Genomic DNA, 14,760 nt, shown 5'->3' with positions numbered 1-14,760 from the left:
CCGAAAATGCCAGCCTTCAGTGGTCAATCTGAGCCAAGAAATTCCAACCCTGAACTCAGTTGATTTTACTCGCTTTTATAGGGGATTAAGGAGGTGTAACTGCCCTCTAAATCCGCTCCTAAGTGGGCGTGATTTCCTCAGATCGTGGGGAAAACGGTTCTGAAACCGTTCGACTCATATTTGAATGAGTCAAACGCCCAACCTGGCGTTCAGAACCCTAACCTCGCGTCTTAGGATTGAGACGCGAGGTTGGGTGTTGACTGAACATCCAGAACGCGAGGGTCGCTCACGTTTCGCTTGTTGTAATGCGGGTCCGACTTCAGCGTTTTGATGTTGTAACGCGGGTTTGACCCTGACGTTTTGATGTTGTAACGCGAGTTCGACCCCGGCGTTTTGATGTTGACATACGGGGAGGACCTCCGCGTCTTGTCTTGAAGAGATTATCACAAAGTAATCTCTTTTGTCATAACGTTGCAAAAGATCATTGTATTGTAATCTTCGTCTTGGCTCCTTGAGAATATGAGAGTCGTCAGATTGTAACTCCCGATGTTGATTGTGAATGCTGTTGAACTAGAGCTCTCATCGGTTATCGTGAATGTCGTCAGATTGTAACCTTCAGCGATCTACGTGAAAGTCTTCAAATTGTAGCCTTCTGGAAGTCGTCAGATTGTAACTTCCATCATCGGTGTTTGATGGAGGATAAGCTATCTATTGTGATTTTTAGACAGCCTACAGGGTCTTCTTGGCCCACTCGCTAAAGTTGACTTTCCTACTTGCGTGCATTGTTTAGCTAGAAAAATAATTAGAAACTATTTGCAAAGCTATGAGAGCCACAATACCCCTACAGCTTATTCATTCGGGCATCTGTAGCCCAACGAATGTGAGGGCAAGACATGGTGCATCATATTTTATCACATTCATAGATGATTTTACTCGATATGGTCATGACTATTCCTGCAAGTCAGAAGCATTAGATTGCTTCCAATGCTATATTGGATTGGTTGAGAATCAATTATACATAAGAGTTAAAGCTCTTAGAACTAACCGTGGCTATGAATATCTATTTAAGAAATTTAAGAAATTGTGTGATGGAAAAAGGATAGCAAGATCGCTATCTACTCCTAGAACTCCGTAACAAAATGGTGTTGCAGAGAGAAGGAATAGAATCCTTCTTGACATGGTTAGATCAATGAAGGAGCAAGCTAATTTACATATTTCTTACTAGGGAGATGCATTATTAACTGCAACCTACATTCTTAATTGTGTGCCATCTAAGTCTGTACCTTCCACTCCACATGAGCTATGGACCAATAAAAAACCTGATTTAGGTAATTTGCGGGCCATAGGGATCTACAGTTTTTGTTCACCAAACTTCTCATAGATATGGAAAGTTGGGTCCAAGAGGAAAATTTTATCTATATTAGATATCCTGAATATTTCAAGGGATATGTTTTTATTAGTGAAGAAGCTGATGGAAGTGTGACAGAAATTGAGTCACGAGATGCTACCTTCCTAGAGGAAGATTTTCCTAGCAGATGCGAGGTAACTAAGGATTTCCAATTTTATGAATTGGAAATATTAGATTCTATCACTCATGAAAAATCAGTTGGCATAATAGATGAAATTGCTCATCCTCATATGGCTAGTGGAAGCGGCACATCTAGTAGGCCAACTCTAGTGGAGCGAAATCAAGTGGAACCTCAACCACGTAAAAGTGCTAGAGGTAGGATCCTTCGCCGTCATTTTGAGATTGAGGGGGAGGCCTTCATGATAGCTCCAATAAATGATGAAGAGCCTAAAACTATCTAGGAAGCTCTTGCAGGCCCTACTGCTGGGGAATGGATCAATGCAATGCAGGAAGAAAGAAAGTCTATAAACAATAATCATGTTTGGGACTTGATTGACCTTCTACTTGGGCATAAAACAAGTGGGTTCTCAAAATCAAACACAAGGCAGATAGCTCTATTGATAAGTATAAGGGTCGTCTTGTGGCAAAAGGCTATACTCAAAAGGAGTGAATCGATTATGAGGGAACCTTCTCACCAGTTGTTAAGTTTGCCTTGATTCATCTTATTCTAGCTATTGTCGCAAATATGGATCTAGATCTCTATCAAAGAGATGTAAAAATTATATTTCTTAGTGGAGAATTGGATAAGGAAGTCTATATGGACCAACCTGATAGCTTCGTGGCCGAAGGTCAAGAACTCAAAGTTTACAAGCTCCCTCGATCTATCTATGGCCTGAAACAAGCTTCAAGACAGCGGAACCTAATATTTCATCAAGTCATTTTAGTAGATAGGTTTATGATGATGGAAGAGGATCATTGTGTGTACATTAAAAGGTCCAGAGATAGTTTTGTGATCCTATATTTTTATGTGGACGACATGTTTTGGCTAGAAATAAAAGAGAGTTGATTGATGCCACTAAAATATGGTCATCCTCCAATTTTGAGATGAAGGATATGGATGAGGCTAGTTATATTCTTATAGTAAAGATTGTTAGAGATCGCTCTAAAAGGCTTTTGGTTTATCTCAAGAGACTTATATTAAGAAGATGCTTGAGCAATATCAAATGCATAACTGCAAACCCATAGATACTCCTGTGGAGAGAAATTTGAGCCTAAGCCTTGATATGCGTCTTAAGACTCTAGAGGAAAAGGAAAAAATATCAAGAGTTCCCTATTCTAGTGCTGTTGGAAGTCTCATGTACAATATAATGTGTACAAGACCCGACATATGTTATGTTGTTGGACTTGTCAGTCGATTCAGGCGATTCAGGCAAATCCAGGACTTGCGGATTGGAAGTTGGTCAAGAGGATTTTGAGATATCTAAGAGGGACATCAAACTATATATTATGTTACTATGCTTGAAACTTGTGCTTAGTAGGTTACAGTGATGCTGATTGGGGAGGTGATCTAAATGAGCGTAAATCAACATCAGGGTATGCTTTTCTGCTCAACAATGGCGCAATATCTTGGAGTAGTAAGAAGTAATCTTGTGTAGTCTTATCTACCATGGAGACTGAGTGCATAGCATGTTCTGCAGTAGTGAGGAAAGCTGTTTGGTTGAGGAGATTCATGCAGTGCTTAGAGATTGTCACTGATGCATCTGATCCCGTGACAATCAACTGTGATAGTATGGCTACACTTGCCTACACCAAGGATTCCAAGTATCATGAGAAAACCAAACACATATAGCTAAGATATCACTTCATCAGAGACATGATGGTGCAGAAGGAGGTGGTCTTACAACATATTTTTACGAGTTAGATAGTTGCAGATCCATTTACCAAGCCTATTATTAGGGATTTATTTGTTTCACATGTTAAATACCTAGGACGTCGTAGAATATGACTGTACTTATGATTTGTAGACTACTATATGATTTGTATTAAACGATGATACATTTGGTGTACTTGTATGATTGATTAAACAGAGTAGATATATATTCACATATATTTGTGGCACAAAGTATCATTTGGCAACTAGCAAATTCTAAGAAGTATGTCAGTAGGTTAAGATTGGCTTTCTCACACGAGCAATCACATTTTGGTGCTGATGAATCGAGCAAAAATGAGACATAGGTTAGTTATAGCGCTAAGAAAGCGAGCAAAACTAAAATTTTAATGTCGCCTTGGTAAGGACAAAGATGAGGCTTTTAAGAGAAAAAATAGCCGACCTGAATGTTTCCCCACCATTCATGAAATCTATACATAATGCCAGGCACGAAAAATTTATTTGGCGCTGCTGAAAGTGAGCAAATGAGTATCTCGAGTTAGTTGCTTATGATACGACTGAACTAAGACCTATACGCGGTGTGTAGAGTTTAAGACATACACTCTAATTTGGTAGAGTTCTCCATCGTAGCATGCATTTCATACTACATGTGCATAGCGACCAAATAAGTAAGTGGGTGAATGGGTCCCTACTTTCTCATTGTGTGAGTCCTAGAGGTCAAAAAAATGATCTCATTTGTACCTTATGTGACTTTTAACTATGTCATGAAGTGGAGAGTTAATGAAAGCTACTCTAGTGTGTTACATATGGTCATGATTGATTTGGCCTAACGGGACATTGCTGGGCAAGCAGTTAGCTCGAGACTAAGTGGTATGAGGGCAAAAGGAAGATTAATTTGGAATTACACACATCACTTGTATTCACTTGCTAGTCAGTCGTGTCACTTTAATGCGAACGGACATGACTATGGATACATATGGAGTTTAGAAAGGATTGAGTGTGGATCTAGCAAGGGATTTATATACGCTTAATTCTGTGTAACCAAATAAGTCTGGCATGCTGCGATACACTATTATTTAATTGCTTTCATGTTTTCGGGTTGATGTCTCCATCCTAACCCTAACAGGTTTCTAGTTTGGAACTCCCAAGTGCATGTGTATTTGCTGGTCGCACGACTCGTTTGTATGAACTTGACTCAAAGTTTGGCTATTTCAACATGACAGACGTTGGTTATACTCGTCATGTGCAAGTGAGAGATGTAGGAAGTGGAGAAGTATGGTTACGCCCATAATCGTATAACCCCTCCATCATGGGTAGTTATAGCAACTAACCGTGCCCAAAATTAAAGCTTACAAAAGTCTCCCTCTGTCGAATGAACAGTAATCTGAGAATTCAAAAAAGAATACTTGTGAGATAATTGCCATCAAAAAGCTAGAGAGACATCTGAGTTGTGAATCGTATTTCCGTTTCATCACTATAAATAGGAGTTTGATGGCAATTATCATGGAGTGCATGAATCTGGCCAACGACGATAAAGATCCTAGAACAGTTCGAACCGGTAACATTCTAATTCCGCATTTCCGATTCGTTAATTATCCTCTGAAATATAACAATATTGATTTTCGTTAGTTCAGTATGCACTCCACACTAAATGGAAGATGAATTTCTCTAGCATATGGAAATATTTTGGTTAGTTTAATGTTTATTACTCTCGGAGAGACATCAGGTGCAGTTGATTTTATGTTGAACAGTTCTTGTTTGCGACCACGCATAAGGTTAAACTTCTTTATCAACCAAACAGTCTCAAAGTTATAACCTTGAAGCCTTCACATTAGGGAAATAAAAATAAATAAAGAATGATGAAATAGCAGGAATATAGCATCTCAACTTTCCCTTAGTTGGTCCGCTAAGGGGTTGTTTGGTTGTTGTTGGTAAAGTTGTGTATTTATGACACAACTTGAAAAGTTGTTGTCCATCTCATCAATTTCACTTTTATACTTTTCTTTGTTTGTTTTTTATTCCATTGGAATCATAAATTGCTTGTTTGGTTTGCAAATATAACTATGAAATTATTTTTGTTTGGAAAGTGTAAAAAGTGGTCTCTGCTCAAATGATCATATTGGTTGAAATTATTTTTTATTATTTTTTCCTGACTTCAATGTCAGTTTTCTCCTAAAATCATGTCTTTTTTTATGAAATCACTTTACAAGCCACATCAGTATATGAAATCACTTTACACTATTTTCACAACTACAAACAAACAATTGAAAGTGATGAAAGCTGACATTGGGACCCATTTTTTTATACTTTCCATCCTTTTACATGGTAAAAACATACAACCAAACAGCCCTTAGAACTTAAAAACAAATCAAAACATTATTTCAGTGAAGAAATACATTAAAACCAACTAATTGGAGGACCACTCACTATCAGAATGACAGGACATGTAATTTCTTCTCAAGAAAAAATAAAATAAAAATAAAATATTTCTGCAACTAGAAGCCAACTCTTTCTTACATTATGGCGTAACAAGCATCAACAATAACTTGTACCCCTTACTATGAAATTGTACTCCGAGAGACGTTTTATACAATTTACTTGAAGAAGCCTACAAACCCTACTCTTCGTTAAGAACTAAAACATCAGGAAGATGTTGCTCTCCTTTTTCTGTGAAAATTATACAAGTTTATTGGCAATAAAGACAATCTAATTAGTACAAGATCAATAATCTCTATTTCGCTAATCACAGCCTACTGACTCCTCTTAACATCTATATCGAAAATAAATGAATTTACCAATTATCTGCATTCAATTTCTCAGTCCTAAGTATATGATCTATTGTCTAAATCAAAAATCGCTTCTTGAATTCTGTATACAATAAATTTCGTATAACAATGGATAGTAACAAAACCTTATGCTTGTCGAACATTTTAAGTATTATGCAGCACTCTATAGAGCTCATCTCTTAATGCATTAATCACCACTGGCTTATGAATGAGCCCAGTAATCCCAGACTGCAAGCATTTCTCCCAAACTGCTCCTTCTTCGCTCGCCGTCAAAGCCAAAATCACTGGCCAAGATCTACTCCGAAGCTTTCGGAGCTTTCCAGCAATGTCAAACCCATCCATTTCAGACATTTGCAGGTCCAAGATTATAACTTGATAAAGTGGGGATCCAAAGGACCCAAATAAACTTATACATTGGGTCCCGGATGAGACTGAGGTTACTTGGCAACCCAATTTCTCAAGCAGCTTTCTGGTTATAGCCCTGTTGATTGTGTCGTCTTCTGCTAGCAGAACTCTGAGGCCTTTGAACTGAGAAGTTGAAGAAGCTGTGTGTATTATTTCAGATATCGGTGTAAGAGGCTGTAGCTGGAACTGAAGAACTAGAATTATGGTCTCGGGGAGACCTTGAGGATTGGGGATAGCCCATATATTACCTTGCATCATCTGCAAGATTCAATAATCAAAGATAGAGGCTCAGTGTATAAAAACTCAGGCATGGCACCAATATAAGCTTTTTCATTAAAAATTGACTGCCAGTACATACTAGTAAGGATTTCTGTCCCATACAAGATATTCATATAAGTGTCAATCTTAAAAAAAAAACCCGCTAATTTTACAAATCAGAGAAACCTCCATGGAATTTGTCTCACATAGGTATGATGACTGACGACAATTAGTTTAAACTGTCACATGCTTCGTACATGACATGTTTTGGATAATTTTTGTCTTATACTTTAGATTGTCACATGCTTCATCACCAAAAGAGAGTTTTTCAGGTAAGGGTAGGTGGGCAGCAACAATGGCATGTTACAGTCTTTTTTCAGGTTAAGGGTAGGTGGGTAGCAATACTGGTATGTTACAGTTTTTACCCTTCATGTTCACGTCATTTTTATCGGTGTTCAAACTATGAAGATAAGTTTGAGGTTTCTTTTAAGGGAACTTTTCCTTGAACCCCTTTTTTTAAATATTTTGTTCGCACCCCCGCTGTTCCTCTCCCCAAAAAACCCTTCTCTCTCACCCTCAGTCTCTCATGTCCCCCTCCTCTTCAACCTCACATCTCCTTGCCCTCCTCCGTCATTCTCCTCCTCTCCTCTTCCTTCACTTTCACTTTTTGTTGCTTTGCACTCCTCTCTATCTCCTCCTGAACATTCATCCTCCTTCCCTCCTACTTCACCTCGATTTCTTGTCTCATTTTGTTGCTTTGCCCTCCTCTATATCTCCTCCTGAACATTCATCCTCCTTCCCTCCTACTTCACCTCGATTTCTTGTCTCATGTTCTCCTTCCTCTCCTCCTCTACTTCCACCCTCTATTTCAACCAACTCTCCCTCCGCCCCTCGTCTCACCTCCCACCTCCTTTCCTCCTTTTTTTTTACCTTCATCTTTGCCCACCTTCTCCTTCCTCTTTTCATCTCCATCCTCGCCATCCCTTCCTACTTCTCACCTTCTTCCTCAACCCTTGCATCCTTCTAAGATCAACTCCTTCAAATCTATTCTTTGTTAGACTTACGCCGAAGTTATCAAAAAAACAACTAAATGTTAACAAAATAGCATTTAGAGTTACCAAAAAACAGCTAATTTTTTATAAAAATTAACTACAAGTTAACAAAACTAGCTAAAATTAACCAAAGATAACTTAAGTTAAAAAATAAAAGTTAACATAATAACATTAAACCTAACAAAAAACAGCTAAGTTTTAATGAAAATTAACTACAAGTTAATAAAAACAACTAAAGTTAACAAAACGCAACTTAAGTTAACAAAAAACAATTGAAGTTAACAACCAACAACTAAAGTTAACAACTTTTTTTTTTGTTAATTTACCTTTTTTTGTTAATGTCGACTATTATTTGTTACCTTTAGTTAATTTTTGTTAATTCTGGTTATCTTTTGTTAGTTGTAAATATTTTTTGTTAACTTTAATTGTCAATTGTTAGCTGTTATCTATTTTTTGTCGATTTTAATTTTTTTTAGTTAACTTTTATCTTTTTTTAACTTTTTTCTGGTTATCTTTTATCTTTTTTTGTTAAGTTCGGCACGACTTTGAATTAAGGACGATGACAGATGAAGAGAGGGAAGGAGGGGCGAGGGAGGATGGAAGTATACGTAGAGAGAGGAGGTAGGAGGAGAAAAGAGGGAGGAGGTGCACGCGCAGAGATGAAGGAGAGAAGTAAAGCAAAATATAGATGAAATAGGAGGAGAAATTGAGAGCAAAGATGGAGATAGAGGAGGAGAAGAGGAGAAGAGCTGAGGTGGAAGAGGCCGAGGAGGAGGTGGGTGGGGCAGAAGTGGAGATGATAGAGAAAGAAGGGAGGAGAGCAAAAATAAATTTTGAGGAGGAAAGGAGGAGGCCAAAGGTTGGCGGAGGTGGAGGACTGAGGAGGAGGATAGGAGGAAGGAGGACTAAAGTGAAGAAAAGCAAAGAGATGAGAGGTTGAAGAGGGTGGAGAGATGACAGGTTGAACATGAGGGTTTTTTGGGGAGAAAAAGAAGGGGCGGGAGAGGAAGGGGGGGAGTTACAAAAAAAGTCGGTCAATACAGTTTTCACACAAGGAATTGTTATTGGGGGAGGGACGAACCAAAAATTTTAAAAGGCTAAATACTTATATTGGTATTTTAATTCCACCCCAATTTCCAACAAGGTATTTTAAATAGGCAAACCCGCTTTAAGACATTTTAATTGATCCAACTAATCAATAAGGCATGTTTTCTCGTCAGCGGGCAAATTTCCGACGAGATCTCGTCACGTGCATGGCACGTGATGTCTCAAAACTCATTTTTAGCAGCGGCGACGGCAACAATCTCGTCATATTCAGCCCAAAGTAGGATAAAATAACGGTTATGACGCCGCCTGAGATTGCTAACCCCATCGAATCGGCTGAATATGACGAGATTGTTGCCGTCGCCGCTGCTAAAAACGAGTTTTGAGACATCATATGCCATGCACGTGACGAGATCTCGCTGGAAATTTGCCCGCCGACGAGAAACCATGCCTTATTGGTTAGTTGGATCAATTAAAATGTCTTAAAGCGGGTTTGCCTATTTAAAATATCTTGTTGGAAATTGAGGTGGAATTAAAATACCAATATGGGTATTTAGCCAATTTTAAAAAGGGGGATCAAAACAAATTTCCTTCTTTTAAATAATAATTAAGGATTGTAACACATCTTCTAAGTTCCAAGTTGCAACTTGGTCTGTTTGCAAAACTATGGTCCAGAATTGAATCAGATATTCAAAACAGGAGTCAGATCTATTAGAACATCATTACAAGATAGTTGTTTAAGAGTAATGAGTAAATTTAGTAAGATTAGGAGTTGCTAAATCGAAAATAAGCTAGAAGATAATAGCAAAAGATAGTCGTTTAACCGATGTAGTTTATTTGTCCGTAGTATGAAGGGCTTGCTAGAAAGGTTTCCATTTAGCATCAAGGTTAAACTGAAAGTTTTGCTCTGGTTATAATTTGATCATTTTGTGCATTGCTGATTAATTACTTTAATCATAAGATAAGATAAAAATTACAACTCAAAAACATGGGAATTCCCAGCTATAACTAGAAACATATAATGTAGCAAAACTAAAGTTCTTTACTATAAAAAACAAAATTGCGAGGATCATCTCAGAGATTGATATGAACCTTGAATATTGTCAGCATGAACATCCGTAAAATGCATAAATTAGTGTCTTTAATATAATGTTGGTGTATAAACAGCATAAATAATAATGAAAATGCAGTGGTTTCTTATGATAACTAGAATACTGGATGAAGTTTCTAAAAGAAGGCAGACATGAAATTGGGTTTACCTGCACAATTTTCTTGCACATGCTGAAGCTAAGGCCCATGTCAAAACCTTTAGAATTGGGACGGTGAAAAAACTGTAGTGATGAACTCGAGCCACTATTTTCTTGTTTCTTAATCCCAATCTCAAATTTCATACAAGCATACCCATCAGAAAAATTTGATTGCCATGGAATCCATCCCAGGTCTAGCCCATCTTTATCCTCATTATAGCTACAAACTCGAAATGCCACAAATCCTTCATCACACCCATTCAATAAACTAGCTACCACATGCAATATAACTTGAAATATTCTCTTCTCATCACCAACAACCCGGTCAGGGACGACATTCTCAATCTGAAACCCGAAACCAAAACCCTTACAATCACAAAGACATCTAGCGACACTAGCAACCTCCTTAATCATAGAGTGCAATTGAAAGGATCTCATCTCCAAAGTTAGTCGATCATCATCATTTACGGTGGATATGTCCATCACATCATTGATCAAAGTTGAAACTACACCGCCAGTTTTAGCCATAGTATTGACAATAAGCCTCTGTTCAGGACTCAATTTATCTTGTTGCAACATAGACAACAAGCCCAGAATAGAATGAATCGGCCTTCTCATTCCTTGACTCATCACATTTTGGAACGAGTTTCTCGCTTCACTAGCCATTAAAGCATTCTCCTTCTCAATTAATAGAGCCCTATGTTGCTCCTCTAATTTGTCTCTCATCAGCTGAGACTCCTCCAAAACTGAAGCATGAGAGAGAGCAACAGCCACCTGATCGGCCACCACTTCAACAATTTCTAACTCATGGCTACTCCAGACCCTAGAATTATCACCGGGAAGAACTAAGACCAGTATTGCATAATGAGTTTGGATAAACTCCGGTGTCCCGCCTTTGAAATTGGAGACCTTTAGCATTGGCATTCGAATTGCAGCCACTGGCCCTGGCTCGATAGCAGATCCTTGGCCGCTAGCAGAAGAAAGCAAGGAATCTGGCCTTAATATCTTCACCCCCTCGGCTTCTTTGATCTCCAATACATCCGGGTCATCAATAGCAACGGAACTACTGTACAGATCAGAAGGGTTCCTCAGTCTCAGCTCGTGAGTCAAGTTCATCTCTTTCTTATCCTCACTTGGCATCCAAACCGCACAATTCTGCAACCCCAAAGTATTTGATAGCTCCACCAAAGTAGTGTACAAGATTGTGTGCCTATCAAGGGATTTCCTGATTTCTTGAGTCAACATTCTAACATGCCAACTTGCTTCCTCCTGCATCTTCATCATTCCAACCTCTCGATCTAATTCCCGGGCTTTTATCCTCAAGAAATTCTCTCTCACCTTGATTCTTAACAACTGAGGGATCAAAGTTAACAGGGTTATCGCCGTTGCAAAGGAGACAAGGGCAGTGAAGAATTTGGAGATGGTGAGGCTCAGCATCAATAGAAACGAATGAGGCTCATATGTGAACACATTGAGAAGGTGGGTAAGCCCACAAAGAACGATAAAAGCGCCAAACTGAATCACAATCCATTTGAACGGGAATAAACTGGAGCAAGTTGCAAAGTATAGGAGCTCTAAAGGGATAGAGAAATAGGCAGCTGCAATGAGAAAGTCACTAACTTTTTGGCATTGGAGGATGCCTTCGACGGTCCATAGGCTATCGCCGTCGCAGTTACAGCGAGGGTAGCAGGTGGGTAAGCCCACAAAGAACGATAAAAGCGCCAAACTGAATCACAATCCATTTGAACGGGAATAAACTGGAGCAAGTTGCAAAGTATAGGAGCTCTAAAGGGATAGAGAAATAGGCAGCTGCAATGAGAAAGTCACTAACTTTTTGGCATTGGAGGATGCCTTCGACGGTCCATAGGCTATCGCCGTCGCAGTTACAGCGAGGGTAGCCAATTTCAATGGCAGATGATGGAAGGAGAAGAAGGGAAGAGACTAGCAGGCCATAGAAGAGTAATTTTAACATTTGCTCTAACAAACTTCACTCCTATCTGTTCATGTAAAAAACATACCAGAGAAATTTGCAAGGTTCAAGATACTTCACTTGAAGATACCACCCTCAGCCCTGAATCAAACACAAAAAAAAATGAAAAGAAATATGACCATCAAATAAAGAATGGTTACCAAATTTAGCACAGATATGGCAGATCCTGAAATTAAGCCCTAGAACCCAAAACTGGTTTCTACACATGAATCAAATTAAAGAGTTATGATGGCTTAAGACCCTTGGGGAAAAAAAAAACAATAAGTTTCTCAACAATGAAACATGCCCATCAAGCCAAAGGCAGCAAAGAGGGATCCCCACCCATCAAAATCCAATCTTTTGATTTCCTATATTCATCCCCCCTAACTCTCTTTCACTGTATATTATTAAAAAAAGGGAACCTTTTAAGACTGTATAAAAAGTAACCAACTGGAAATTAACAATTGGCAGCAGACAAACAGCAAACAAAACAGTGGGAGGACTAAAATATCAGAATACCAGTACCTATAAAACCACCATCAGCAGCAATCTAACAAAGAAGAAGAAGGGCAAATCCCAAAGAATCCCTTGATGCGAGGACCCATTTGAAAAATCTTTGGCAAGGGGTATTATTATTAGTGAATGCTTGTTCTCCTCAGCTTGGGATTTTGAATCCATGGCATTTGAGAGCACGAAGGTTCGACGAGAATTGCGAGGAAAAGTTGGGTTTTTTAAGGGACATGATTTGTTTATATTTTGCGAAGACAGAATAATAAACAATAAACAAACAGGGGCTTGGCATTTCCAGTCCTCTGAGTTTATAAGCCGCAATGATGATCTAAGTGGAAATTATGGGTATATAGATGATTTCAACACGGAAATTGCTTTTCCTCTCTTTGGGGATGTTTGGTTGCTGAAAAAAAATAAATTGCAGCAAATAAATATTGCATGCAGTATTTATTGTATAAAATTAATTTTAAATTTGTTGTTTAGATATCTACAATTATATTGTAGAAAATATATTTTTAATGTAAAATTTAGTGTTTGATTAAAAAATAATTAGTGCAAAAGCCATAAAATATTTTCAAGGCTAAATATTAGAAAACCACCCTTAACTTTGGGACATTGTCAGCGAACACCACTTAACTACCAAAAAATCAGAAAACACCCCTCAAATTTAGGGTTATCAAAAAACACCCCTTAACTTTGATATTTTATCATAAAACCCCCTAATTTAGGGGGCTTTTATGATAAAATTTCAAAGTTAATAGGGTTTTCTGATAAAATCTCAAAGTCAAAGGGGGTTTTGTGATAATCCCAACACTTAAGAGGGTTTATTTTGATATTTTGAAAGTTAAGAGGGGTTTTCCGATAATCGTCCAAAGTCAAGGGCGGTTTCCTCGTATTTAGCCTTTTCTCGATATAAGCAAACTTGATGAAGGTGGTTTTCATTTAGGGGCTGTTTGTTTGGTTTCCTAAAAACCAAGAAAACCAAGAAATGGAAATGGAAAACATGAAAATCTCAAAAAATACTATTTCCTCCATTTCCATCCCTAAAACTCACCCACAACATCCAATAAAATATTATTTTCATCCAACAACTCATCCACATCATCTAATAAAATATTATTTCCATCTAACCACTCATCCACCATATCTAATAAAATATTATTTTCATCTAACAACTCATCCACCACATCTAATAAAATATTATTTTCATCCAAACATCACTCAACTCATCTCTTTTCATCATTTCAAATCACTCACATCATCCAATAAAATATTATAACAATTCACCTCATCTCATTAACATTTCATTTCTCCATTTTCATCCCAAAAAGTTATGAAAACACTTTTCTTAATCTTTCTTCACATCACCCAATAATACAATGACAACTCACCTCATCTCATTTCATTTCTTATTTTTAAGAATGAACCAAACAAAAGAAAACAACAAAACTACAGGAAATAAGTTTCTTATAATTTATTTCCTTATTTTTTTCGCCAACCAAACAACATCAAAACTAGTTTTCTTAAAAAATCACTCACATCATCCAATAATAATTTGACAACTAACATTATTTCATCTCCATTTTTTTGATTTCCTTCTTTTTTTAGCCAACCAAACACTCCCAAACCAATTCTTCATTTTAATAGTTTTCCATTTCTTTGATTTCCCTCTTTTTTTAGTAAAACAAACAGCCCCTTAGTATTAAGTTTTCTTTTTTAAAAGACTTATATCTTTTCTTCCAAACAAAGTGGTCATAGCATTTGTTTCAAGTTTTTTTCTATAAATGCAGATTCATTTATAGTTTCTAACTACATAGTCGGAAACCAAACCATATATTCGCAAAATCTTACTCTTGCCAGTTCATTTCCAACCAAACAAGTTTATGTTTTCTATTTCACCTCACATTAGTTTCAAATTAGAGAAATAATTAATTGTAAATTATCAGGTTAATATTGCAATTTAATACCCTAGATGTTTACTGTTTTTAACTTTGATATTGAAGTTTAAACTTGCCCGGGAAACACTCCAAATTTCAACATCTTTAACGTCAACACCCTTCGTCAGGTAGTCATTCACAACTTTGTTTAAAAGGAGTGTTTCTGTTACAAGTTAATAGAAAATTGAACTTATTTGTATTTGGAAAAGTGAAAAACATAGTTATTTTTTCTTATTCTAATGGGTTTAGAGTTAAATAGCTGAAGGAGGAAGAAAGAGCTCGTAAGATTTCATTCTTTTTTTTTTTTTTGGTGGTA

The 14,760-nt window shown here is 37.4% G+C and overlaps 1 protein-coding gene across 2 annotated transcripts; it reads right to left on the bottom strand.

Annotated features, from left to right (window-relative positions):
- LOC109825175 (ethylene receptor 2-like) lies at window positions 6,010–12,834 on the bottom strand. 2 transcript variants are annotated; one of them, XM_020391944.1, is made up of 4 exons: window positions 12,523–12,834; window positions 11,859–12,099; window positions 10,041–11,647; window positions 6,010–6,685 (listed from the first exon to the last, which is right to left on the bottom strand). In XM_020391944.1, the coding sequence occupies exons 2-4, from the start codon at window positions 11,998–12,000 to the stop codon at window positions 6,167–6,169; spliced, it is 2,268 nt and encodes a 755-aa protein (XP_020247533.1). In that variant the 5' UTR covers window positions 12,001–12,099; window positions 12,523–12,834; the 3' UTR covers window positions 6,010–6,166. The 2 variants fall into 2 exon arrangements, with proteins under 2 accessions (XP_020247533.1, XP_020247532.1); XM_020391943.1 differs by having other exon boundaries at window positions 10,041–11,711; window positions 11,923–12,099.

Source organism: Asparagus officinalis, chromosome 10 (assembly GCF_001876935.1).
Source record: "Asparagus officinalis chromosome 10, Aspof.V1, whole genome shotgun sequence".
NCBI classification, from domain to species: domain Eukaryota; kingdom Viridiplantae; phylum Streptophyta; class Magnoliopsida; order Asparagales; family Asparagaceae; genus Asparagus; species Asparagus officinalis.
The sequence above is the reverse complement of the archived record's forward strand: the minus strand, read 5'-3'. Positions and strand labels throughout refer to the sequence as shown.